The following is a 27,649-nucleotide window of genomic DNA, read 5'->3' as shown; positions in this document are numbered from 1 at the left end:
TAGTCATGCACTAAGATAAATCTTATCTAAGATCTGCCTAGAATTTTGTAGTTCTGTTGTTCTTTACTCCAAGGTCAAAGGCAACCGAATCTCAAGTGTACTTTCCCCAAAATTTAACTGATACAAGCCTAGTCTTTTTATTACTGACCTTCTTACTGACATCAACATACAAATTTTAATGTTAGAAGGAGAAAAAAAGTTTCATGCTCACCTCTTAAATTCTTCTGTCACGATTCCAAGATTAAGTCCCCCACAATGGAAATCATGGCAATTTAGATCGATCAAAACTGGAGAGTTACTCCAACAATTCAAGGATAGAAAATTAGAATCTCTTTAGAGAAGTTTCTTTTCGTTTTCCAGGAACGTGTCTACATAAGAGAAAAAGCATAAAAAATAATTCATGCGAAATACTAAAGTTTAAAAGGTCATCCATCACAAGTACCAACAAAACTAAAGGGAGATAAAGAAGAAAAGAAAGACTGTGAAGCAAGAAGAGCTCAAAGATCTCTTCTCCCGGTGTGTCACGAAGCTCTCAGGGGAATGTGTGCTTGATTGACGAGCAGTGAAGAGAAGCGAAGGGAAGTGAAAGAGAGAGCTTTCGGATCTTCGAGGCCAAAGCAGACGGCAAAAGCGTGTATTTTCCTCCACTTTTGAACCAAAGTTGAAATATTTTACGGATAGAATACATGGCCACGCGTTGGACTTTGTTCAACGGAAACGATAAGAGAACTTTTCAAAAGAAATTAGACAAGGAGTCAAATGGTGGGGTACGCTGCCAAGGTGATGGCAAAAGAGAGTCCAATACCAGTCCTCAGCACAAGTCTATCTACCACTTTCTTGGATCCTCTTCACCCTATGAAGCAACAACGCAATGCTATAGTGCAAAGTTGTTAAGTAATGGTCATAAAGATTTTTATGGAGCATAATTAACTAGAAAGAAAATGCTATAGTGCTGCTCTTTAGTAATGAACTTGATATCAACTCTGAATGATTATGTTACTATTTAATTTTTCTAAATAATCAAGATGCAGAAGATATTTCTAGTGCGATATATAGAGTTGTGTATCCCTGCAAACTGAATTCTTGAAATAGTATCAAAGTTTGGCGCATTAATGCAAAACAATGACTAAGATCACAATTAGTTTTTTGTAAATATCTGTGGAGTGATAATTGCAGTCACTCCCGGTGGTTCTATTGGTTAAAGGAAAGGAGCCAGGACCGAGAAGAGGATTGTACCAATTAGAAAAAAAGAGTGTATTTGAGGAAAGGGACGGATAAAGGTGGAGCAAAGCCACGCGAGCGACAACCAAATATTTTGTATTACAATAAGATGAGACTTACAATTGCAGTTAAGACCAGAATAAAAGTCTGCTAATGATAAAAATGAAAGATCTAGCTGCTGGAAATCGACTCACATGGTATGGTTGGTTCATGATTACATGGCAATGATGAGACCGGCGCACATGTCATGATCATTTACAAATACAGCTCATATCAAGGACAAAGCGAAGAGCATGAAGTAAACTCTGAGATGAATGGTTACAAAGATGCTTGGATGCACATGAGTGGCATCTCATTGGAGTTTTGTTGGTTTCCTAAGGATAAAACACAGCAGTGGCTACCCACATCCACTGAAAAGTGTACTTCACCCTAGCTTTCAGATTTACACAATTTGAGAAATTATACCCTCCAACGCGTTCACCTCATGTTGCACCTACTATAAGCTCCATTCATCTTGCATTTATCTTGATGATTAGCCCATAGGAATGGGATAAAAGTGATTGACGTGGTGCACCACCACATAATATAGGATATAATTTCTCACACAATTGATGCAGTTTTTTAGATACTAAACCAGCTCATGTTCCAACAAAACTGGTTTAACCAACCGGTGTGGTTTGGTTTTAAAGATGAATTATCCACTCTGTACATGTGGTACCGAGCTACCCACCTCAACTGTAATGAGGCACGACATAACATTGTAGCAGCACAGCCCACATGATTCCTTGCTATAGTGTTTCGCACAGTTCCTATGGATAAGAATCTCACTTCCCAACGCAACATGGAATGACAATGACTGACAGCATCCACATTGCCAATATTGCCTGGGATCTAATGAATCATAAAACACACCATTCCTTAGAAGATTCATGTAGATTTGTCTTACCATATCTCAAATTAGATTTTAAAGATCCAGAAGTGAAAATCAAGATTTGATGCACCGATCAATACAATATCATACAAGACAATCTCATATGATATCAGTACCGAACAGATGCAATCTCATACCACATCGATATTTGATACGTCTCACCATCTCAGTACTATACCGTATGCCGATGCTGTAATAAAATGATCGATATAGATTCTAATCCTAAAACGGTAAACCTCAATGAAATTAATGTTCCAAAGCTCCGTCAGTTGATTAAGCCATCAAAAACAAAAAGAAACGATCAGCATCAAGCACTAAACGACCATTTCAAGTCAAATAATTCAAAATAGGTACCGTACATTGTGCAGTACTCATAATCTCAGACTTTAGAAATTGAAAGACAAAAATTTCTTGGGCAAGTGACGAGCGATTTAACCAGCAAGGACAATTTGTAATAATACAAGTGTAAGGTGACATTCTTTTACATGGAAAGGAGCTTTAAAAACCACTCCGTGTTGGTGAGTTGGGTAAGAACGGCAAGACCTCTTGACTCTTGTGCTGGACGGTGGTCATTCTAAACAAAAGAAAGAGCTACGTAAAATAACCTCACCAATGGGAGGAAGTAGAAGAGAAACAGAAAATATGTTACATTATTAATTGATGCAGCTACCTGCAAATAAATGAGCTACATGCATCGCAGATCAGTCTCAAATCCTCCACTAGTTAGTCCTTACAAGGGGCGTCACCTTACGCTTGTGGCCCATACTGTTCACCAGATCTTTGCGGGTACATACAGGAAACATATTAAGGCCTGGCATCTTTAATCGTCTGAGAACATAGGGAAAACTAAGCTGATCGCGTGATGTAAACCGGACCACCTCATTGAACCAAAGACACATGAAGAGATTCGTCATCGGTGTGTGCTCCCTTACAATCACAGAAGCTTCGGCTAGAGCTGAACAGGGCAAAACATTACTATCAGTTTTGTTTTTCGGAAAACAAATATAACATGAACTTTGCATAGAGATAAATGGTCTTAGAGATATGTTCGCTTTTGAATAAGGTTCACTCTGCTGAGAAAAGATCGAACCCAAAATGCTATGAAGCTGAGTTGTACTCAACCTGGCTGAGTATTCACTCACCCACAACTGAAAAGCATAGTCCAAGTTGGCAGGGCAATGGAGGCTGCCACTGCAAGGATAACCCAAGTCTAGTTCAAAGATGCTCTGGGCAAGCATAAAACCCTACAGCAGCTAACAACAAGACCTTGGCCCGCATGACCTACCCTGCTTATGATGCTATCCAAGCCTTGGAAACATAATGATCAGAATTTCAGCATATAAACTAGTAAGGTATGATTAGAAGCAAACCTTTCTTCCCATTGAACCTTTTCTCATCAGGAATACCATCTCGCCGGTACTGATTTAACTGCACTTCCACTTCCTCTGGGGTTGCTTTGTGTTTTTTAACAATGGCCTTTCCCTCATCATACAGGCTACTGCGTGCTCCATGTTCAGATATGGCAAGGATGGAATTTGTACGCCAAAGTAGTGCTTCCAGTACACCTAATGGATCTCTTCGAAATTGAGACTTTGAGTCCACCCAAATTGAATACCTTGCTTCAGGAAAAAGGCGATGGCTCAACATCTGTAGCAGTAAAGAAGAATGTCATCTAATGCACAAACAGATTCTGAAACAATCAGATCCTAAAAGGAGAGTATTCAATGTGCAGAATACTGAACAATTAGCCAAGCCTATTTTAAATATTGCAGCTTTGTCAAGAGGAAAGTGAAAAGCTCCATTTTCTACCCAACTGGATAGATGGAAAAGAGACATCCATAGCTTGCAGGAAAACCATGCATAAAGAAGATCCTAATAAAGTTCCTGTTGATCATTTTTACCATTGAAGCTGAAGCAGCAGAATATATTCAACCATAACACCGCATTCATGCTCAATAATAAAATAGTTTGGCATAAGTGAAATAAATATCTCTCCTTATTATTTTAATATCTTATATATTAAATGTTGGGTATAAAATATCCCGGCCGAAGTTTATAAAAGACCGACCCTTCCAGGACTTTTCCGGCTTCCGACCTTGTGTGGCGTCTCTCCGAACCCCCTAAACCGTCCGAACTTCCGGATTTCTCCGACAATGAGCTTCTCCACCCATCTACCGGGCCGCTCCAAAGGCTCTCTAGGTCTCACTATCAGCCGACCTTCTGCAGCGATCAACTATTCTCCGAACTCCTTCCGGACTTCATCAATATCCGAGCTTCTTCGACAACGAGATCTCTACAGTAATCAGATTCCATCCAAGTTTCTACGGCGGTCAACCACCTTCAGGATTCCGACCGAGCTCCTACGAGTAGTCTACTCCGAACTTCTACTACGAGTAGTCTACTCCGAGCTTCTACTACGAGTAGTCTACTCCGGACTTTTACTACGAGCGATCTTCTCCGAACTCCTGTTACAAGCGGTCTACTCCGAACTCCTACAACGGACGGTCTACTCCGGATCTCTACTGTAAGCAAATTTCATTCGAGCCTCTATTGTGAACATATTTCTTCCGAACTTCTATTACAGGTAGACTTCGGCCGAGCTTCTTCGTAGCCGGATCCCACACGAGCTTCTACAATGAGACGGGACCCACCGGCCAGGTCGCTACTCTGAGCTCCCACGACAACCGATCTTCGACCGAACTTCTACAATAAGCGGTCTCCTTTCAGCCTTCTACAAGAACCAAACTTCGACCGAACTTCCATAGCGGATGGATATCGGATGAACTTCTACGACGGACAGACTCCGACAGCTGGATTCCTAAAACGACCGATCACCTCCGATGTTTGCCGAACCTCCCCGACACCATCCGAAGTCCATCGTCGGCCGACCCTCCACCAGATCCTTCACGAAATCGGACCTCTCCAACGGATCATCTTCAGACGAGCTTCCACATCAGGCGAATCCCAGACGGACTTCTCTAGCAATCGGACTTCTACCGGACTTCGCCAACGGAAAGTCTCCGTCCGAGCTTCTACAGCAGATTACTCCCACCTGCAGTATCAACGTCTAAGGTATCCGACAACAGTAGACTCATCAGCAATTGCGGAGACATCCGAGCTTCTCCCAGACCAACAATCGAGAGCCATTCCGCTCCATCAGATGTCCCGACCGAGCTCCGACCGACCGATCCGAACTCTCTGGCAAGTCATGACAATGGCCACTACCCTGCTCCACTCTCTGCAACGGATTCCGCGTGGCTCTACTATTTTCTGACAAGTCACGACAACGGACGCCGCTCCACTCTCCGGGCTCCACTACTCTCTGACAAGTCGCGACAACAGACACCACTCCACTCTCCGTAACAAGCTCCACGTGGCCCTGAACGACCTCTGACGCCACTACTCTCCGTAACAAACTCCGCGCGGCTCTAAACAGCCCACTACTAGGCGGTTACGGACGTCGCTATCAAATCAGTTACGCTCCTCCGTTTATAAAAGGGACCCCCCAGATACGTTATTCTCTAAGCTCTGATTCCTATCTCAAAACTCTGCTAAAATTTTTCCTCGAGCACTCCATTTCTGTTGAAGCAGAGTACTGACTTGAGCGTTGGAAGGTCTTGTCGGAGCACCCCCAACTCCGGTTTAGACTTCCTTTGCAGGTCCCGACGGCGGCCGCGGTCATCCCGACTCCAGCTTCTCCGGCTTTGGCGGAATTCTGCACCAACAGAATTGGCGCTAGAGGAAGGGGTGACTCTGTGTCTTTGCAGTACCCTTGTTCTTAAAGGAGTGCTCAACGGGACTGTCTCCGATCATCTTCTCCGACGTCCTCTTCTCTTTCTCCTACTAGATCTCCACCTGATGCCTCTTCGAAAGGCATCCACCAGGCGATCCACGGCCTCCGCGGCCAGATCTCAGACCTCGACCTCGCCTCCAGTTTCCCAGGCTCCTCCTCCGGCAACGGCGATTGGTACGGAGCAGTTCGACCTGCTGGTTCAGTAGGTCAGAGGCCTCACCGAAGCAGTACAGGCTGTGCAGCAGCAGCCACGGCAGCCGCAGGCATTGGTGCGGCTGGAAAGAGCATCACCGAAGTTTCAGAATCCGGCAACCGGGTGGGCCACTCAGGCAATTCGCCCTGTCCTCCCCAGAAAGGGGAAGCAGAAGGCGGAGAGCCTACCATCCGACCACGATGCCACCCCCGGAGGGTCCCTACCTCCGTTCCTCCAGGGGGCCCTCAAGACCCGCGGTCAGCAGGGCCTCCTGGATCTAGGGCTCCGAGAAATGAACTGGCGGTTCGAGGAGCTCGTCAGACGGGGTCGGCTCGACAGGCTAGTTCGACGCCGATCCGAAGGTGAGGAGGATCGACCGAAGGCCATTCCTTGGCCAGAGCCACCAAAGGGGAAGGAATAGCCTGAAGATCGACCTCCGACGAAAATCGTCAACACCCTTTCTGGGGGGCCCCGAGGGGGAGCGGCCAGCAGATCGACCGGACCGCTCAAGCGGCAGAGGACTGAAGAATCCATTACTTTTACAGAAGAAGATGCCCGGGAGATTCAATTCCCGTATAATGATGCGGTTGTAGTTTCTTTGAACATTGCTGATTATGATGTACGCCGCATTCTTGTTGATAGTGGAAGCTCGACCGATATTTTGTTTCACGAGACATTCTCGAAAATGTCCATTCCAGATAGTCGGCTAGGGCCGGTCAACTCCCCCCGTTGGTAGGGTTCACTGGCGATGCCGTACCTATGGAAGGGGTGACAACTTTGACTGTAGTCGCGGGTCGGTACCCAAAACAATCTAGAGCGCTAGTGGATTTTCTGGTAGTGAGGATGCCATCTGCCTACAACGCAGTACTCGGCCGACCTGACCTCAATGCCCTCCGAGCTGTAGTATCAACCTACCATTTGAAATTGAAATTTTCTACCAACCAGGGGGTCGGAGAAGTCAGAGGAGATCAAGCCCTAGCAAGGCATTGCTATAACATCGCCCTACAAAGAAGTGGACGGCCTGACCCCTGTCTGGTTGACGGACTGGACACGCGACAACCTGACTGAAGAGCGGGGTGGGCCAATAGAAGATCTCGTCTCAATTCCCTTGAACGATGGGAATGAAGAGCACGTGGTGAAGATCGGCTCCAACTTGGAGAAAGAGGTGCGGACGCAGCTTGTCAATTTTCTACAAAAGAATGCGGATGTTTTCGCTTGGGCCCCGATGGACATGCCGGGGATCAACGCTGAAGTTATGGAGCACCATCTGGCTGTTGATCCCAGGCACCGGCCGACGAAGGAAAAAGTTCGAAGTCATGCACGGGAAAGACAAATGGTGATAGTTGAGGAAGTTGATAAACTCCTGAAGGTCGAGTTTATCAAAGAGGTCAACTATCCGAGCTGGATTTCCAATATGGTCCTGGTTAAGAAGGCGAACGGTAAATGGAAGATGTGTATAGACTTCAAAAGGCTGAATAAAGCCCGCCCGAAAGACAGCTACCCCCTGCTCAGAATTGACCAATTGATGGATGCAACCTCGAGCCACGAGCTTCTTACTTTCATGGATGCGTTCTCCGGCTACAATCAAATCAGAATGGCGCCAGAGGACGAAGAAAAAATTGCTTTTATTACTAATCGTGACCTTTATTGTTACAGGGTCATGCCTTTTGGCCTCAAAAATGCAGGGGCAACCTATCAACGACTGGTAAACAAAATCTTCAAGGAGCAGATCGGCCGCAACATGGAGGTCTACGTGGATGATATGCTCGTAAAAAGCAAATCCTCGATGAACCACGTCGCCGACCTTGAGGAGACCTTCAGCGCCCTCCGAAAATACAAGATGAAACTGAACCCAGCCAAGTGTGCTTTTGGAGTAACTTCAAGAAAATTCCTGGGCTTTATGGTATCGGGGCGCGGGATCGAAGTAAATCCAAAAAAAATTCGCACCATCCAGGAGATGACCGCCTCGAAATCAATAAAGGAGGTTCAGCGCCATACTAAGAGAGCAGCGGCTCTAAATCACTTTGTCTCAAGATCGGCCGAGCAGTGCCTATCTTTCTTTCAGACTCTCAAGCAGCCAAAGAGCTTCTACTGGACCGCTGGATGTCAGCGAGCCTTTGAAGAACTGAAGGACTACCTCAGCTCGCCTCCACTATTGGTAAAGCCCGAATCCGGAGAGGAGTTGTTCCTGTACCTGGTGGTCTCCCCGGTGGCTCTCGCGGCTATCCTGGTTAAAGAAGAAGCAAAAATTCAACAACCGATATACTACCTAAGCCGAGTATTAAGAGACGCCGAAACCAGGTACACTAAGTTAGAGAAACTAACTTACGCCTTGTTGATTGCAGCTCGAAGGCTCCGACCTTACTTTCAAGGGCACGCCATAACACTACTCACTGACCAGCCGATCAAGGCGATCCTGCACCGAGCGAATGCTTCCGGAAGGATAGCAAAATGGACGGTGGAGCTCACGGAATTCGACATCAACTATCAACTTCGACCGACGATCAAAGCCTAGATACTAGCAGACTTTGTAGTGGAATGCACAATCCCGGAAGAGACCGAACTTGGACAAGATGAAGCGGTCGACCCGGAGCTCCTACCGAACTCCCCTGAAGAAAAGATAGATCTTCCTGATGACTTTTGGGCCCTCTATATGGACGGTTCCTCCAACATGTCAGGCGCAGGCGCTGGTCTGATCTTGATCAATCCGGACGAAATTATCACGGAGTATGCACTGCGCTTCGAATTCTCTGCGACGAATAATGGAGCAGAGTATGAAGCTCTGATTGCAGGACTGAGGATTGTCAAAGAGTTAAAAGTAGAACGGCTTTGAGCCTATAGTGACTCTCAATTGGTGGTGGGACAGGTCAACGAAAATTATGAAGCTCGGGAGGACAGTATGGTCAAGTACCTCGAAAAGGTAAAGGAGATCGTCCCTACTTTCGGCAGCTTCGACGTCAGGCAGATCCCAAGAGTAGGGCCGACTTCCTCTCCAAGTTGGCTACACTAGCTCCGACTGAGCTGCCTAAGGGAGTCTTCTTCGAAGTTTTGAAGTGCCCGAGTACGGAAGAACCACAGCTCGTGGTGGAGATCAGCCATGAACCCAGTTGGATTGATCCGCTAGTAACATATCTCAAGGACGGGGTTCTTCCTCCTGATGCAAAAGAAGCTCAGAAGCTTAAAAACCAGACCTCCCGATATATTCTTTATGAAGGCAAGCTGTACAAGAGGTCGTACTCTCTGCCCCTTTTGAGATGTCTCCGACCTTCTGAGGCCAACTTCGCCTTGTGGGAGGTACACGAGGGGGTCTGTGGAAATCACCTGGGGGCCAAATCTTCATCCCACAAGTTGCTCCGACAAGGCTATTACTGGCCTACCATGTACCACGACTCCATTGAATATGTCAAAAGATGTGATCGGTGTCAGAGATATGCCAATATCCAGAGGCAGCCCGCCTCCGAACTCACACCCTTGAATGCCCCGTGGCCGTTTGCGCAATAGGGAATGGATATCCTCGGACCTTTTTCCATGACATCCGAGCAGCGGAAGTTTTTCCTGGTGGCAATTGACTACTTCACCAAATGAGTAGAGGCTGAACCTCTGGCAAAAATTACAGAAGCTAAGGTGCAGGACTTCGTTTGGAAGTCAATTGTCTGTAGGTTCGACATACCCAGAACCATCATTACTGATAATGGGCGATAATTTGCTGGAACAAAGTTTGCTGAATTTTGTGAGGACCTAAATATCTCCCATAATTTCACTTCGGTAGCCCACCCACAGAAAAATGGTGAAGCCGAGATTACTAACAGGACTCTGCTGCAAAGGATCAAGGCGAGACTTAAAAGAGCAAAGAAAACTTGGACAGATGAGCTTTATCATGTGTTTTGGGCATACCGAACTACCCAAAGACTGCCCACAGGGGAGACCCCCTTTGTCTTAGCCTTCGGAACAGAAGCCGTAATCCCGATCGAACTCAAACTCCCGTCGGCGCGAGTTGTTGCTTTCGACGGATAGCGCAACTCGCAAGATCTCAAAACCAACCTCGACTTGTTAGAAGAGAAGCGGGAGACAGCTCAAGTTCGGATGGCCGCCTACAGGCAGAAAGTGGCCCGCTATTACAACTCCCGAGTCAAGAGCAAGGCCTTCAGAGCGGGGGACTTAGTGCTTCGACCGACTGCTGTCTCACAATCTCAGAATCAAGAGAAGCTCGCCCCTAACTGGGAAGGCCCGCATGAAGTCAGGGAGGTGGTTCGGCCCGGAACGTACTATTTGAAAGAGCTTGGAGGAGCAGACCTTCCGCGACCATGGAATTCGAAAAATCTGCGAATGTACTACCAATAACTTTGCCTCAAATAAAAGTTCCTTTCATATTTGCATATATTTTCTTTTGGTACGAGCTCCAAACGACAGGGAGTAGCTCATTCTGACAATCCGAACCAAGCATGTTAGGAACAGGAGGAGAATCTCGTCCTAACATGAGCAAAGTCGAAGGCCCAAAGTCGAAGGCCCGATTATTTAAGACCGGATGGGGGAGAGGCCCTTACAACGGCCTTTATGTGCCCCCACAGCCTTATTAAAAACAGGAGGAGAACCTCGTCCTAACATAAACAAAGTCGAAGGCCTAGTTATTTAAGACCGGATGGGGGGAGAGACCCTTACAACGGCCCTTATGTGCCCCCACAGCCTTGTTAGGAACGGGAGGAGAACCTCGTCCTAACATGAGCAAAGTCGAAGGCCCAGTTATTTAAGACCGGATGGGGGGAGAGGCCCTTACAACGGCCCTTATGTGCCCTCACAGTCTTGTTAGGAACAGGAGGAGAACCTCGTCCTAATATGAGCAAAATCGAAGGCCCGATTATTGAAGACCGGATGGGGGAGAGGCCCTTACAACGGCCCTTATATGCCCCCACAGCCTTGTTAGGAACAGGAGAAGAACCTCGTCCTAACATGAGCAAAGTCGAAGGCCCGATTATTTAAGACCGGATGGGGGGAGAGACCCTTGCAACGACCCTTATGTGCCCCCACAGCCTTGTTAGGAACAGGAGGAGAATCTCGTCCTAACATGAGCAAAGTCGAAAGTCCCATTATTTAAGACCGGATGGAGGGAGAGGCCCTTGCAACGGCCCTTATGTGCCCCCACAGCCTTGTTAGGAACAGGAGGAGAACCTCATCCTAACATGAGCAAAGTCGAAGGCCCGGTTATTTAAGACCGGATGGGGGGAGAGGCCCTCACAACGGCCCTTATGTGCCCCTACAGCCTTATTAGAAACAGGAGAAGAACCTCGTCCTAATATGAGCTGAATTTGATTGTGTCAGAAACAAGAGAATAACCTCGTCCTGACACAAATAAAAATCCGATCAATCAAGACCAGACGAGGATAGCCTCCTCAACGGCTCCTTTACACTCTTCCGACCCCATTAAGAGAAGAGGAAAAACCCTCACTCGAACACAAAAAAAAAAATAAAAATAAAATAGGAGGAGATGAAAAGAGAAAGCGACGAACTACACCAGCGATAAATGAAAAACAAGCTACGTCAAAGATACAAGGGACCTCGCCTCAACAAGGAGGGATACTCCTATCAAAAAATCCTCAATCACTAAAAGAGCACTCAACACAGGCCGGAAAAAAATCGACTTCCTCAAAGTAACGAGAAGCTCGGATCCCTAAGCTCGAACACCGGGAGGAAGCGTCAAACTCAAATGGCCTCGGAAAGACCTACAGTCACGAACAAAAAAGGCAAATCAACACGGCGACAATCGGAAACCTCCAAACAACATTGGCATCAAACGAGACGGAAGGCAAAAGAAGTTCGGTAAACAACGACTCAAAGCAAGAACAGACGAGGAATCACAAACAACGTCGACGCCAAACAAGACGAAAGACAAAAGAAGTTCGGTAAACTACAATTTAATACAAGAGTGAACAAGGTAATAAAAAATTTTCTTTTCATTTCATTAACGAAGTGTACATTACAGAGCCTTTGAAGGCACAAAAAGAAAAATGACAAAAAAAAAAAATACAAGGCAAAAGAGCTCCAAGGGAGCTCAGTGCCGTCAGACTTCGGACTCTCGATTTCAGCCATCATCGAGGATTGCTTTAAGTACCCAACTTCTTCCAATCTCTCCGTGGATTCACGATTACTCCAGCATTATCTTCAAAGTACATGTAGACAACTCCCTTCTTGCGCCATTGCTTCCTTTGCCTCATAATGACGGCAAGCATGACCTTCTTCCTGAGATCGGATTTCCCCTTCTTTCTGATTTCTTCCGGTCCTCCTTCGACTTCCCCCTTCCGTAGGACTGAGAAGTACTCGCGGTCGAAAATGTGCTACAAGCACGGGCTCTGGATGATCGAGACGAAGCACAGCCGAATCCGTCTTTTCTACCCTCACCTTCTTCGTCGATCCGAAAGCTGCAGTGCCTTTCCTCTTGTGGGCCTCGAGACTCTTGACTGGCATCCAAGCCGCATCCGCATCCATATCGGCAACGAAGGAAGGACCGAAGGAACTCCTGTGCAAAGTGAGATCCCCGAAGGGAAGAGGCGGGTTTAAATAGGCAACGGGGTCTGGTGCAGTAATGACTGCGGGACTCCTCTGGCCAGTCTAGGACCACCGCTTGGCCCACTCACTGTGGCAAGTGGTTGGAGGTGCCCGACCGTTGGTAAAAACCATTATTGCACCGTGCCTGGGGCAGCGCTCCAGCAGAAATTCCAAAAAGAAAAGTCTTTTCCGAAGAGGCTCCAGTACCAGCGCGCCGAACGTCAAAATATCTGGCAACCACTGAGTGCGGAGATCGAGGGAGGCAACTTCGACCGTGAGAATTTCTCTGTACTTCCTTCATTTGGAACCCGAACTCGGGAGTAGGGGGACTGGTGTTGGGTATAAAATACCCCCCGACCGAAGTTTATAAAAGACCGACCCTTCCAGGGCTTTTCCGGCTTCCGACCTTGTGTGGCGTCTCTCCGAACCCCCTAGACTGTCCGAACTTTTGGATTTCTTCGGCAATGAGCTTCTTCACCCATCTACTGGGCCGCTCCAAAGGCTCTCTAGGCCTCACTATCAGCCGACCTTCTACAGCGATCAACTATTCTCCGAACTCCTTCCGGACTTCATCAATATCCGAGCTTCTTCGACAACGAGATCTCTACAGTAATCAGATTCCATCTAAGTTTCTACGACGGTCAACCGCCTTCAGGATTCCGACCAAGCTCCTACGAGTAGTCTACTCCGAACTTCTACTACGAGTAGTCTACTCCGAGCTTCTACTATGAGTAGTCTACTCCGGGCTTTTACTACGAGCGATTTTCTCCGAACTCCTGTTACAAGCGGTCTACTCCGAACTCCTACAGCGGACGGTCTACCCCGGATCTCTACTGTAAGCAAATTCCATTCGGACCTCTACTGTGAACATATTTCTTCCGAACTTCTATTACAGGTAGACTTCGGCCGAGCTTCTTCGCAGCCGGATCCCACACGAGCTTCTACAATGGGACGGGACCCACCGGCCAGGTCGCTACTCCGAGCTCCCACGACAATCGATCTTTGACCGAGCTTCTACAATAAGCGATCTCTTTTCAGCCTTCTACAAGAACCAGACTTCGACCGAACTTTCATAGCGGATGGATATCGGATGAACTTCTACGACGGACGGACTCCGACAGCTAGATTCCTACAACGATCGATTGCCTCCGGTGTCTGCCGAACCTCCCCGACGCCATCCGAAGTCCATCGCCGGCCGACCCTCCACCAGATCCTTCATGAAACCAGACCTCTCCAACGCATCATCTTCAGACGAGCTTCCACATCAGGCGAATACCAGACGGACTTCTCTAGCAATCGGACTTCTACCGGGCTTCGCCAACGAAAAGTCTACATCCAAGCTTCTACAGCAGATTACTCCCACCTGCAGTATCAGCATCTAAGGTATCCGACAACAGTAGACTCGTCAGCAATTGCAGAGACATCCGAGCTTCTCCCAGACCAACAATCGAGAGCCATTCCGCTCCATCAAATATCCCGACCGAGCTCCGACCGAGCTCCGACCGACAGATCCGAACTCTCTAGCAAGTCACGATAATGGCCACTACCCTGCTCCACTCTCTGCAACGGATTCCGCGTGGCTCTACTACTCTCTGGCAAGTCACGACAATGGACGCAGCTCCACTCTCCGGGCTCCACTACTCTCTGACAAGTCACGACAACAGACACCACTCCACTCTCCGTAACAAGCTCCACGTGGTCCTGAACGACCTCTGACGCCACTACTCTCCGTAATAAACTCCGTGCGGCTCTGAACAGCCCACTACCAGGCGGTTACGGACGTCGCTATCAAATCAGTTACGCTCCTCCGTCTATAAAAGGGACCCCCCAGATACATTATTCTCTAAGCTCTAATTCCTATCTCAAAACTCTGCTAAAATTTTTCCTCGAGCACTCCATTTCTGTTGAAGCAGAGTACTGACTTGAGCGTCTGAGGATCTTGCCGGAGTACCCCCAACTCCGGTTTAAACTTCCTTTGCAGGTCCCGACGGCGGCTGCGGTCATCCCAACTCCAGCTTCTCCGGTTTCGGCGGAATTCTGCACCAACATTAAATAATCAAGAGATAGATGAAAATATATGTAATATAATTAGAGTTTTCTGGATTAATTGGAGAAGTGCCTCTAAGGTATAATGTGACTAATGCACATCTTGGAGATTTAGGAACAATTCTATAGGATTAAAATAAAGCCTCCGGAGTTGTGCAACTCAAAATGTTAGGCAACAAAGAGGCTTCGGAAAAAGAAGTTGAGCATAATAGAAATGAGAGTTTTAAGATGAATGTGTGGTAAAACTATAAAGAATAAATTGAGAGATGAATATCTTAGAGAAGCTGTGCGAGTTACATAAGTCAAGGACAAAGTGATAAATAGGTAATTGAAAATCGATTGAGATGCTATGGTATATACAACAAAGACTTTAGGAGGGCCAAATAAGAAGAGCCACTTTAATTGGTATTGATAGATGTATGAGAAGAGAAGACTTAACGTAATAGAGATGTGAATTGTAACATATTAGAGGTGGCCCTAAATAGGAATCCCAGTGAAGAAGGACAAATAAAACCAAATCCTAATAGTTGAGATGAGGCTTGATTGTCATGATTTGGTTATGTATTAAACAATTAGTGGGGAGGGGTGCATCAAAGAAATGAAGATACTGGCTGGAAAAGCTGAAAGACAGTGAAAATCTAAAAATTTTTACAAGAAGATTGTCATAAGCATTGAAAAATAAGTACAATGAACATTCACAACTTTTTCTCTACCTTTGGTATTTTTCCATTCAATCGTTGATCGGCAAAAGGAAGATCTCTAACAACCACGATACGCCATTTACCAATCATATGGTCATCACCAATTATGTTTCCTTCTGCTTCCTGAGCTGAGAGAGTGATTTCATCCCAAAATGCCACATAGCAAACCTGCATTAAAACAAGATCCATTCATAAGTAAACGGAACCACAGAACTAATGAAACAGAACTTTGCAAAATAAAACCTTTTCAAGTGATGCCTCTGTCATCCCAATAGGTTGGTAGAGATCATCCCCGCCACCAAATGCACATGTAGATACGACAGCTCTACAAGTTCGCATGTAATTTTTGTCATCATCAGAGATCTTAAACCCACCATTTTCACTGTAGAAACCACAATGCACCATGGCAGTTTCATTCACCTGAAAACAATCATAAGTGCATGTAAAAAATACGATAAAGTAAACCAAAAAAAGAAACACAGCCAGGGAGTAAGGTCCATCACAATTTGCAAGGCAATGATTTAGGCAGAAGTTAGACATTAAATTATAATTTGTTAAGTTTCATGGCAAGAAGACTCCGTGGGCATTAAATTTTGCAAGGAATTTTGGCAAAAAGAACTCTTGAAAACTGAACATTAATTTGGTGCAGAATAGAACCTTGAAACTTTTTCCTCTCTCGTGGAGCGTTTGATTTCCAGTGAATAAATTAAATCTTGTACCTCCAGCATACTGTGGCAAAAGTGTGGCATTACCTGCAGCAAGGTGTTCCCCTAAATCTGATTTATAAACAATGCTCTTGAGGGGAACATTGGGTTCTGCACTAGCAGGGAACTCCAGTTTCTGTAATTTTTCTGGACTGAGCATCTTCAGGCAAGCTGTCAAATCCAGAAAACATATTTTTTAAAGAAATGAAGCTCTAAACTTGGGTTAGACACTGAAGTTATAAAGAACAGACTAACATTCTAAAAGTTGCGAAAGTTCTTTAATAATGAGGAAACAGGCAGCCTGAGCCTGTTTAGGATGCTCAAGAGAGTGAAAATAAACACAAAGACTTGACAGCAGATATTCAGCAAATCTAGGAGCAAACCTTTTGAGTCACTACGTACAGTTCTACAATCTAATGTGTCTGATATCTGTCATAAATGGGTCCAGGACCATGGCGAACTGATCAACATTGATATCCACAACCTTCAGCTCATGAGATTGAATCATTGAAACCACCTCAAAAGCAAAAGCTGGGTATAAGTAAGGCTGGTATGTTTTACAAACCACCCCCCCACACCAACTCACCGCAAAAAAAAAAAAAAAAGGGGGGGTTGGTAGGAACATGTTAATATACTATAATGTTTAACAGTCATAATATTATAATTGGACAGCAGCAACATGGATCTACCTCCATAACTTGCAGATCTTTCGCCTCAGAATCATCTTCAAAAATAAGAAGATGGATATCCCCTTCTATTCCCACCTTTTCTTTCGAACTCATACCCTCCCCACTAACTTAATCCTAGTAGCATCATTTTCTATGCGAGTTACTCGTCTGAGCAGTTCTTCAAATATACTCACCAATTATCGCCGCATATTCTTCTTGAAAATATATAAGAACATTCAAAGGTTTTACTACATGGTAGAAACAAGATATACTTTTTTTTATTCCTTCATTTTGACCCGTAAAATGGGGACTAAACAAGAACCTCTGAATTATCCGTTCCCCTTATTCGCCAGATTGCTTAGACAATGTACCAGCTCGAACTCTTAGCAAAAAGAAATAATAATATATAACAATGCATTTCCTCAACTTTCCACTTTCCAATCCATTTATCAGTTACATATCCTATTTTAAAATATAAAACTCCTTCCGATGTTGATGAACCCTATATTGCATGCCAAGCAAATTGCATAGAGGATAGAACATTTACTAAATCCTCAAAATTATACTTTGTTTGCTAAATTTCAAAAATTCTTTAGGGCTTTTTCCAGACCAGAAAAACAAAAGGATCATTTTTTTTTCAAGAAAAACTAACAGAAATCCAGATGAAAAAAAAAAAGACAACAAGCAAGAAATTCGCATCATCTTACGCTCTCTAACGCCCCTGACGACTCTGGTGGTGGGGTCCAGGCGGTTTAGGTTCCCGTTCGACTCCTTTACAGGGACGGGCTCCGATTTGGGCTCACCCTGGGGCTTCCTGGCCACCTTCGAGCTCTCGACGATGAGCAGCGCGATCGCCGGGAGAAAAAGGAGTACCGTCCACCAACGTATCGCCTTCCTCACGATTCTCCGGCAGAAATCGGGCCGCCCGCGGGTTCCGGGTTTCTTGCGCTTATGGCGGACCCGGACCCGCATTCGGCCGGTAACCTCCTCGTCGTCCGAGACGGAGACGGAGATGCTGTTAAGCATCGAGGAGGACATCGGCCGTGAGAGGGGGATCTCGAAGAGGAATTGGAGGGCAAGGTTGGAATTAGGGTTTTGGCGCGTTGTTTCTCCCTTCTGAGAGGGATGCTACATCGACTGGAAAACCGAGGTCCGTCTCCCAAGCGAGAGCAGAATTAGGAATACAATTGTCCGAATGCGGGATGGGAGGAATCGGAATAACTCGGTCCGGGTGATGGTTGAGTCGACTCAGTGGTCTGACTAGATAACGGTGCAAAAGGAATGATGAGTAATAGCATTTCACTTCTTAGATTAAGATCTAAGAAAGGATTTAAAAGTATGTATCTAGAGGTATTGAGAAACATCAAGATTATTTATTTACAATTCAGTCATAAGACAGGGGCAACCTGTAACTCCCTTATCATTTGAGTCAATGCTAAGCATAGCCGAGCCCACATGAGCTTGGTTTGTTTACATACATAATACTTGCTCCAAGAGCCTACGTTAATCTTGCTTGGAACCAACCTCAGACCATCTCAAATCATACCAACTATATGGAACCTTGCTAACACATGCCAATTGATGTTTCTTGAGTCCAATCAATAAGCTTGCTGCCATAATAGCCACATCAAAATTCCTAAGATATTTGTGGAAATTCACCTGTAGCACCCACACAATTCCAAAGGAGGGTAGGGGAGTTGACCATAAGTCTGGCCCCATTTGCAACACGTAGTCATTCTTGTTCAAAGGGCCAAGGGTCTAGAAGTAATTATAGGGCAGATCAAGATTTGCTTTCTCGAACCTGATTCCTAAAAGATAATAGATGCACTTATTCACCAAATGAAACAAAATTGCATTTAGTAATAGCCACAAATATTCAGCAATATATTCTTTGTTTGATAATTTATTTTTAGTCTTTATAGTCTTGTGGACTTGTGCAAGACGAGCACTCCATGCACAGCAGAAACCAGCACTGTTAATTGTCAAGCAGCACTGAAATTCGGCTCCTACAAATTCTGTACCTCAATCTGTAGTCAGACTGGTACCAAGATAGATCTCAAAATTGATTCAGATAATAAAAATATCAAATATTGGACACTTATGGCTTTAACCCAATCCCATCCTCAAATTGATTTTACCGTGATGATTCTCGTCGTAGTTTATCCATGGAAGTTTTACCATGATGATTCTCGTCCTAGTTTATCCCTCTTGCATGAACTCCCCAAACAAAAAAGAAAATTACAGGAACCAGTCATGCATCTTAGACGGTCCAGGCTTATCCTCATAGTAGACACCATAATTTCAATAATAAGCATGAGGTCAACTTCGGCTTGCAAGCAAATATCGATTTCAGTGTGTTATTGATAAGCAAGGGCAACCATTAATTTTAATCAATCAATGGAATCTACCAATGAATTCGTCCTTCAGAAAAATTGACGTCAGATTCATGATCAGCTGCAAGTTAATCCTGAGTAGGGTTTGCCCAAAATCCCTGTGGTTAGCAACCGGAAGTTTTAAGTTAGATACTTGGATGGTGCATTCCAAAAACTGTAAGCTTGGATAATTATAGTTTGAGTGGAATTTCCTCCCCTTCTTTCTGAAAAGATAAATTTAAAGAAAAAAAAAAAATCCTTTGAGTTGGATCGCTTTGTTGAAGCCGTGCTTTACAGCAAACTGTATGCAACGAGGTAGAGCTTCAGCCCAAAAGGGGGAGAGGAAGCTCCAAGTAGTCCAGAATGCCATGAACCAAGAGAGTCTGACCCGGCTCTGGAAATTGAAGCTGGTTTGCATTTCAAGGCAACGGAGGATTAACTCTATATTTTAAGACTATCTACCCATTTGGACAGAAGATATATCTTACTTTGGTCAACATACAGATTCTAATAGAAAGGAAAATAAAGAATAGCATTCCACAAGATAACACAATTTACTTTAATTTGAACCATCTGAATGCAACTGGCAGTCCAGGTAGCAAAATGTAGTTCCAAAAAATAAGCAGACAACAATAGACGTTCAACAACTGTACATTGGAGAGACATGGAATAAAAAAACCCGATGCATCCAATCCTCCAGCAAACAGTCAGCCTGAAGAGGGGTCTTGCTTGTCTCAAGTAAACAAACTCAGCTTGCAAGAGTTCCTTACAGAACCTGCGCAGAGGTAACAATAACAGCGAGACTTATGATTTATCTGAATCTCCAATAATTGCAGAAAAGAACTATAACCAGTCAGAGCAACCGCTTGAGCAACTACACTAAAAAGCTATTCCCCTTTCCAAATACAACTCCGCATTCACCATACGGGAAAGTAACTGTCCCAAACATTTGAGACAAATGTAGCCGAATGCTTGTTAACATCAAGTTCAGACTTTCCTTAATGAAAACAGATTGGTATGCTCATAGAATGCAGAATAGAAACATGGTACAAGTAGGCAGATTGGTGGCCTCATAGATTGCAGAGGTAAAAACTGGACAAATCAGTCACCTCATAGAATGTGGAGCAGAAATAAGGTGAAACTAAAACAGGATCTTGTTGTCAAATTTTGCACAACCATCTCTCTTTCTCTACCCATATTTTATCAGTTTCTTGGAACTGATAAAATAAGGGTAGAACAGAAGAAAAGCTGGCCATGGCCATCAAGAAAAGATCAGCTGATCACACAATCTGCAAACAGAGATATGTTGATATGTACCAAAATACCATTGAAAGAACAGATGGAACAGAAGGTATTTGCTCTAAGTTCTACCTTTAACGCTTTGAGTATTGAGGGGCTTTGCGTGCCTTCTTGAGACCAACTTTCTTTCTTTCTACAACTCGAGAATCTCTAGTCAGAAGACCTTCTTTCCTCAAAGGAGCCCTATGGTTCTCGCTGACCTTAAGCAAAGCACGTGCGATACCAAGAGAAATTGCCTGTGCCTGACCTGAGAGCCCACCTCCATGAGCTTTAACAAAAACATCATAGTTGCTCTCATACCCTAAAGTCACTAAGGGAGTTCTGATATATTGCAGCCATAAAGGATTTCCTTGGAGATATTCCTGTGAATTGAATCCCCATAATCAGTAAATCTAGAAGCCTACGTGACAACAGACTCCTGCAACACTTTGTAAGATACTTTAAAAGTAGAAACTAGAAAATATCAGCATGCATATGAAATAGATTAGAGTTGCTAGTTTAGCAACCAATCAGTACAATGAAATGATGCTTCAAGAACATCAAATGCCTTGACTAAGATTGACAGTTGCGATGATATCCCGGCAAGTGAATGTAAGCCCATTGTTTTTCTTTCGATTAATATTTTTTTAATTAGAAGTGCAAATAAAGAAATTGCAAATCATATTTGACACCATAGTGAAGTTAATAAATAGTGGTGCAGAGAGCTGAAATGGAAGAAACTAAATAGTAACAGAGTTGTCAAAGACATAAAACCATTCTGCCTGTGCTTGTTACCCAACATAGAAAGCTATGAGTTTCATTGTCTCCAACTACTTGTACTGAACAGACAGCCTGCCACCATACATGCAAACATATAGACAAGCATGCACACATGCACACGCTTAAAAGCAGCAGCAAAGCCTTACTACAATAAGAAACAGACACTCCGCCTAAGCATATATGTTCAACAAATAAAGTACATTTACCACCTATTTTAACAAGGGACAAAAAACTGAGACTTGTTTGAAAACCTAATAAATACCTGGGATATCTTCAGACCTCCTTTAGAATAGATTATATTCCATTATCTCTTCAGAACTAGATATAAATGGCCAAGAGTTCAAAGTACGGAGTCTATTCTACACAGGAGCATTATAAAATTGAACAATCTGTCTAGCAACTCCATTAGGAGAAGGCAACTCCTTTGATAAAGATCAGTTATATAAGTAGACCATATTTTCTAGGTGGTGTGTATAGAAAGGCTTGGACTCAATGGTCATCATCAACAACAGACAAATGGTCAGAAATCAATCAGTTATCAGAACAGAACATGCTTGTGATTTGGTTTGTGTTCAGGCTTTATATAACCCTCCGGTATCCTATCACCTCTCTCACCTGGGCTAGGGTTTCGTCATCACTGCTGCTGCCAACAGTAACAACAACAGTGATGAGGGACTGGTTACTTGTACCTCTCTCTCTCTCTCTCTCTCTCTCTCTCTCTCTCTCGATTTCTTCATTGTCTCTCTCTCTCTCTGCCTCTCCCTCTCTCTCTCCTCTTTCTTTCTTGCCCTCTCTATTCCAGAAAGCCCTCCGCTTCTCTCTTTCTTGCTTGGCTTTCTTGCTAGGGCTAGAGTTTCATTGACACCACACCACCAGCAACGACAATGATGATGATGATGGACTGGTATGTATCCCTCTCTCCGTCTCTCTCCTTTCTTTCTCCCATTCACCTATTTCTCTCCCTCTCCCCCTCCCACTCTCTCTGCCCCCCTCTTCCTCTCTCTCCTCCGAGTTTCTGTACAGATTGGTCAATGCAGTACATATGAATGCAATGCCAAACTGGTTACCAACCAGTGCAATGCCTGATAGCTATTTGGAAAACCTTGGTCCTAATGATTTCTTTCTCACTTTCAAGAAGCTATTCAATAAACTGAGGAATAGTCATATGCTTCTGAGAAGTTCCATGCCATTAAATGGACCAAATTTCCCAACCAAGTCCTTAGCAATTCAACTATTTGAGCGAGGCAACCAATAAAGCAATTCCAACAGGAGAGCAAAATACTAGGGATCTCTCAAAAGCTTCAGCAAAATTTGTTTACCCACCTTATCATAGATTCTAGCATGGAAAAGATCTCATCTCTTTAGAATCCCTTTCAAAAAAGTCATAATCAATATAATAGGTCAGGCACTCTGGCCAACCATGGACTAATCCAGTCACAGGACTCCAAAAATCACCTTTCCGCCCCCAACCCCAAAGAAAAGAAAAAGAACAAAGATGCCAACCTGAGAACAAGGCATGAATGACAAGGGCAAAATAGACATGCCAAGCTGATTAGATAAGTTATCTTCATTTATTTACATTTTATGGTTGGCCACCGATCATTGCTCTACCAAATAACGGTGATTGCTTGTGTAACCAAATTGTTGGGCAACCTCAAAGTAGTTTTGTAAGTATGCATCATAAGTTAACTTTAACGTATTCACAATGCCTATCAATGACCATGACAAGGAACTCACTCAATGCAGGCTCGGATAGATCCAGTTGGGTTAGACATTCACTAGACCCAAGTAACAAAATCTCCACCAAAGTTAATGTCCAAGTAGACCCACTTGAAAATTAGTTAGACCAGCTTGCGGCTATAAGTTTTTTGTGAAATCTAAAATCATTGGGTCGGGTCAGGTAAATACATTACATTGCATTGTTCAGACTGAAGTCCAGCTAAGATCATGTGTACAATAAATTTGACTAGTGGTAGCTCTCACCTCACGCCTCTTAAGAATTTTGTTCCCCTTGTGGTAAGTATGCAAGAAGATTCACAATTTTATAATGAATGCAGCATAATCCTATATGTCAAGTGAAATTAGCTTAATTGTTTAAACCTTATATATCACTTTTGTCTGCTTATAATGAAAAGCAAAATGCATATGTCAGATCATATCATGCTTCTAAATCACAAAAATATTGTAAGTTCATAAGACTAAAAGAGCAACATTGTCCTAGTTTCATTAGAATCATTAAGCATTAGAATGCTACTATCCAGCAATAACAAAATACTGGATTAACTGTAAAAAAGCATACACATATCAATTCGTGTTTTGGGTCAAGTCTGCTTAGGTTAGATTCATTACATCTAATATTGACCCTTCAGATGCATAAACAAATCAGAGTCAGATTCTTTTAAGAATCAATTTTCACATAATGGATGATGCTAGTCCAGATTCCAATCCAATTTACCCAGATAAGATCTGCTTGTCCAGATTTAGATTCCAATCCAATTTACCCAGTTAACAGTTTGGGGCAATTCAAATTTTCAGGGGGACCAACCTGTTTGCGATGTGACATTGATCAAATGCTGACATAAATAGAACTCTGTTAAATTTAGTTAGGCAACGGGGCTCAAAGCTGCCCTAGCATTAAGGAAGCTCGACAATCTGGTCATAATCAGAGGGAAATTTTACTAAGATTTATTTCTTTCGGTTTGGCAATTATCAAGAAAATTGTCAGATTGTTCATCAAAATCTCCTCCTTGTCCCAGATTTCCACTGAGGTTTGCCTACCAAAAAATTGTAATAAGGTCTATAAATGCTAAATTTTCGTTACTGGCAATAACGTAACAACTCCAGGATCGGGGAACAAGTTGAAACAATGACAAGCAGTTCCCCATGTAGATGTATTGAACCGTCCAAAAATTGCTTGTTTTTTCATAATGGCAGTATACAAAAGCACGAATCTTTCAAAAATGAACAAGAAATAGGCAACAAAAGATTCCCAACTTTGGCAAACGAGAGACGCTTATAAGAATGATGCAAGAATTTTTTATCCAATCTAGAGTTGTTATCCTGCCAAAAATTTCTTCTTTCTCATAACGGCATCATGGAAAGAAGCAGAATTCTTTCCAACACATAAAAGATTGGAGGAAACGAAAGAATCCTAATTTCAGCAAAAGTGAGCCACCTAAGACTTCCTTACAAAATCAAAAGCTATAAATCAGAAATAAGTTACTTTTTCTCAAAAGAAAAACAGAGAAGACAAATTCAAGGAAGCAAAAAAGAGAAGAAAAAAGAACCCTAATTTCAGCAAACAATCACAGCTGGAAAAATAACCTAAATATATAATTTTGAGAGCACTGAGAAAAGGTTTCCCGACCTTGGCGTCCCGGTAGTTGATGATGAACTTTCCGGTCCCTTCTTGGAGTACAACGCGAGCTATAGCGCATTTCCTCCGGCCGGTCCCGATGATCTTCTGGGCAGCGAACCCGCCTGGAAGCCTCGATTTCACATACTTCTCCAAGCTAATCCCCTCCAGGTCCGCCGTCGTGGGGGCGAACACGCCGCCGGCCACAGCAGCGACTGCAGTGGAAGAGGAGGACGAGGCGACGATCGCGGAGGAAGGATTCCTCCGGAGGGGCGCGGCCTTGGGGGGAGGCCAAATCCGAGGGAGGTAAAGAGTTTGTGGCTTTGAGGAGATTTGGGAGGAGAAGGAGAGAGAGGAGAAGGAGGAGGTAAGAGAGGAGAGAGAGATCGCCATTGGAGACCTTTTCTTCTCTCTTCTCTGGCTTCGAAGGACAGTGAGGATAGGCCTTAAGCGGGCGTTAGAAGCCACCCATAACTTGGGAAACGGATTGAAAATGCGTAGTGGAAACGAGGGGCCGCGTGCATACCATCCCACGTTTGGACGTTCATTGCGTGATACGGATGGTGGATGGAACTAAAATTAGAGAAAGAACTCATTTATGGCATTTGGTGAACCCAATAGGAACATTAAGATGATCTCACATTATTTATGATCTTTACCTTGAGATAATTTGATTCTGATAATTTAAAATTATCATAATTAGTGTTTAAGGAGAGGTGGGGGGGGGGGGGGGGGGGGGGTGTTTGATATATTAGCCATACTGAAGACAGACCAAAAGAGGTCCGTGATAGCTACCAATCTTAACTTCGGCCACTCATCTGGATTTGGCTGTCAATGCTTGCTTTGATCGATGGTCATTAATTGCTGGCATCAAGGCGACACTCAGACACCAGACACTAACCCAAGAAAGATTCCAACCCTACCGATCTAAAGGCTGCACTCTAACTATTGATGGCTGCCATATTCTAAGAGAAATGTGTCACTTACTCCATATCGAGATCATGCCATTCTATAGTTCCATCAAGTCACGTCACTCCATGTTGAGACCATATCACCCCAGCGACTAGTTGTGCACCAGCTAAAGTCACGTCAATCTCAGAACCTCTAATTGTAATCTTAAGTCATTAATAAAAAATAGCTGGCTACCTGTTAGATAAGTTAATAACACCCATCAAATCCAAGAAAGTCAAAAGATCCGATATGATTTTCAATGATATAATAAGGGGCAAAAAGGTCTTTCACGACCTCTATCCTTCTCATGCTCCAACCTCACCTATAAAAAAAATAATCCAAGGATCCCAAAAAAGATACGCAACCTCTCTCTCATAAGTGCTCGTCCTTTTCTAGCTATTGCAGAAATCTGACTTGAGCATCGAAGGATCTTCATCGGAGCTATCTCTGATTCGAAATTTATTTTGCAGGTTCTATCATCGTCGTTACCATTGGAAGATGCCTCACTCCAACATCTTCAGTCCGAGACAGATTTTTACCGCAATATTTAGTATGCTATATTTTAATGCTCTAAGATCCTTGAGTATCTACAAATTTTTTATCACTAGAATAAAATGGGTTGGGACAGCCAAAATCACATTAACCCTTTTACCCAAAGAGAATAATTGGACTGATTTAGTCAATAAATGGGCACATTCAAGTTTAGGCTACCCAACCAATAGGATTTTAAAAACTAATGAGTAAAGATCAAACACGAGGTTTCCATGATAATCTACATACTGTTCATCTTTACTTTAGTATCGTGTGTACAAATCTCCATACCTAATTTATTTTGCATGTAAATTTTTAGGTGTTGACATATGGTAGAAAGGATACTAGGTATAAAAAATATAGTGCAGAATCGGGATTGTTTGACCTAAGTGCTAATTCGGCAATAATACAAAATAACACTTCACTTCAACCAATGCATGAAAGCTAGAAATGGATGGTTCATTGGTCAAGCCAGTCAATCTCTCCTATAAACACTACAAACAGCGGTGCACCCTTCAGCATCCCTAGCATGGGCCACCAAAATCCAAAACCAAGAAGGCAGAAGGCAATCCTTCTGTAGGTGTATTGAAGTCTCTATTCTATGTACTAATTCTTTATGAAGTGCAAACCCTAGCCCTTGTCTAAGCTTCTCTATCTGACCACCATCCACCGATTAAGACTTCTGAGGATATAAAAATTAGAGAAAAAATCGAGGCAAATCATAGGAAAAATCAACAAAAATAAAGAAAAAATAAAAAGAATTAAAAGGTAAGACCTTTTTCTCATAAAGATTGATCATTTTTTCCTCTTCACTTCTTTTTCTTTGCATTTCATTCCTTCTTTAGAGATCCATGGTGAAGGAAAGAGCTTAAGGGAGATTGGAGTCCTTTTCACTTCTTTTTCTTTGCATTTCATTCTCTTTTTGGAGATCTATGCGGAAGGAGAGAACTTGAGAGAGATTGGAAGGCTTCTTAAGTCATAATTGGGGTTTTTTCTCAAACATATGGGACTTTGTTGTGGTAGTATGAGCAGTAGAGCAGCAATGAGGAGGTTGGACCTGGGTGCCAAGGGGGCCTAAGTCTTTGTTTCTTTCATTGATTCTTCACATTCAAAAATTAAGATATATAACCTCTATTTATGATAGTGAGATCCATCTTACACAATTTGAATTAGATTCTTCTATTTATCTTCTAAAAAAATGTCTATCATTGAATAATTTGAGTTGAACTCCTTTTTTTAGTTTAATAGGATAGGTCCCTATAAAAAGAAAAAAATAAAAATTCTTAAAAAATATTAAAAATTAACTTTGCTTTCTATAACTCTGCTTAATTTTTCATGAATTAGAAGATAACTTCTGATCAAAGTCCAGAAAAAAAAATTTGATCTGTGCAGTTTGTTTCGAGACCCAAATGATGGAATGTTGGTCCATGTTAGTTCTTTAGTGACTGGTCCAAGGTGGTGGATCTCAAAAAGATATCTAGTTAAAAAAATAACCATTTTAATTGAACATCGTATAACTAAGTTATTGCTTCCTGAAGTTTAATATGCAATTAGGTTTCCTGATATGACAAATCTTGCTCCTAGA

The 27,649-nt window shown here is 43.4% G+C and overlaps 2 protein-coding genes across 4 annotated transcripts; both read right to left on the bottom strand.

Annotated features, from left to right (window-relative positions):
* Positions 1-2,462: 2,462 nt before the first annotated feature.
* On the bottom strand, positions 2,463-17,968 carry LOC105060038 (probable hexosyltransferase MUCI70). 3 transcript variants are annotated; one of them, XM_010943619.4, is made up of 7 exons: positions 17,505-17,965; positions 16,083-16,300; positions 15,669-15,845; positions 15,438-15,593; positions 3,523-3,799; positions 2,823-3,107; positions 2,463-2,726 (listed from the first exon to the last, which is right to left on the bottom strand). In XM_010943619.4, exons 1-6 carry the CDS (start codon positions 17,833-17,835, stop codon positions 2,872-2,874), a joined length of 1,395 nt encoding a protein of 464 aa, XP_010941921.1. In that variant the 5' UTR covers positions 17,836-17,965; the 3' UTR covers positions 2,463-2,726; positions 2,823-2,871. The 3 variants fall into 3 exon arrangements, with proteins under 3 accessions (XP_010941921.1, XP_010941920.1, XP_073115816.1); XM_010943618.4 differs by having other exon boundaries at positions 2,463-3,107; XM_073259715.1 differs by lacking the exons at positions 2,463-2,726; positions 2,823-3,107 and adding an exon at positions 14,601-14,715 and having other exon boundaries at positions 3,634-3,799; positions 17,505-17,968.
* Positions 17,969-19,704: 1,736 nt separating this feature from the next.
* Positions 19,705-25,032, bottom strand: LOC105060039 (small ribosomal subunit protein uS9c). Its single transcript, XM_010943620.4, has 3 exons — positions 24,595-25,032; positions 20,541-20,830; positions 19,705-19,944 (listed from the first exon to the last, which is right to left on the bottom strand). Exons 1-2 carry the CDS (start codon positions 24,973-24,975, stop codon positions 20,543-20,545), a joined length of 669 nt encoding a protein of 222 aa, XP_010941922.1. The 5' UTR covers positions 24,976-25,032; the 3' UTR covers positions 19,705-19,944; positions 20,541-20,542.
* Between the last annotated feature and the right edge of the window lie 2,617 nt (positions 25,033-27,649).

Source organism: Elaeis guineensis, chromosome 6, assembly GCF_000442705.2.
Source record: "Elaeis guineensis isolate ETL-2024a chromosome 6, EG11, whole genome shotgun sequence".
Lineage (NCBI taxonomy): Eukaryota > Viridiplantae > Streptophyta > Magnoliopsida > Arecales > Arecaceae > Elaeis > Elaeis guineensis.
The sequence above is the reverse complement of the archived record's forward strand: the minus strand, read 5'-3'. Positions and strand labels throughout refer to the sequence as shown.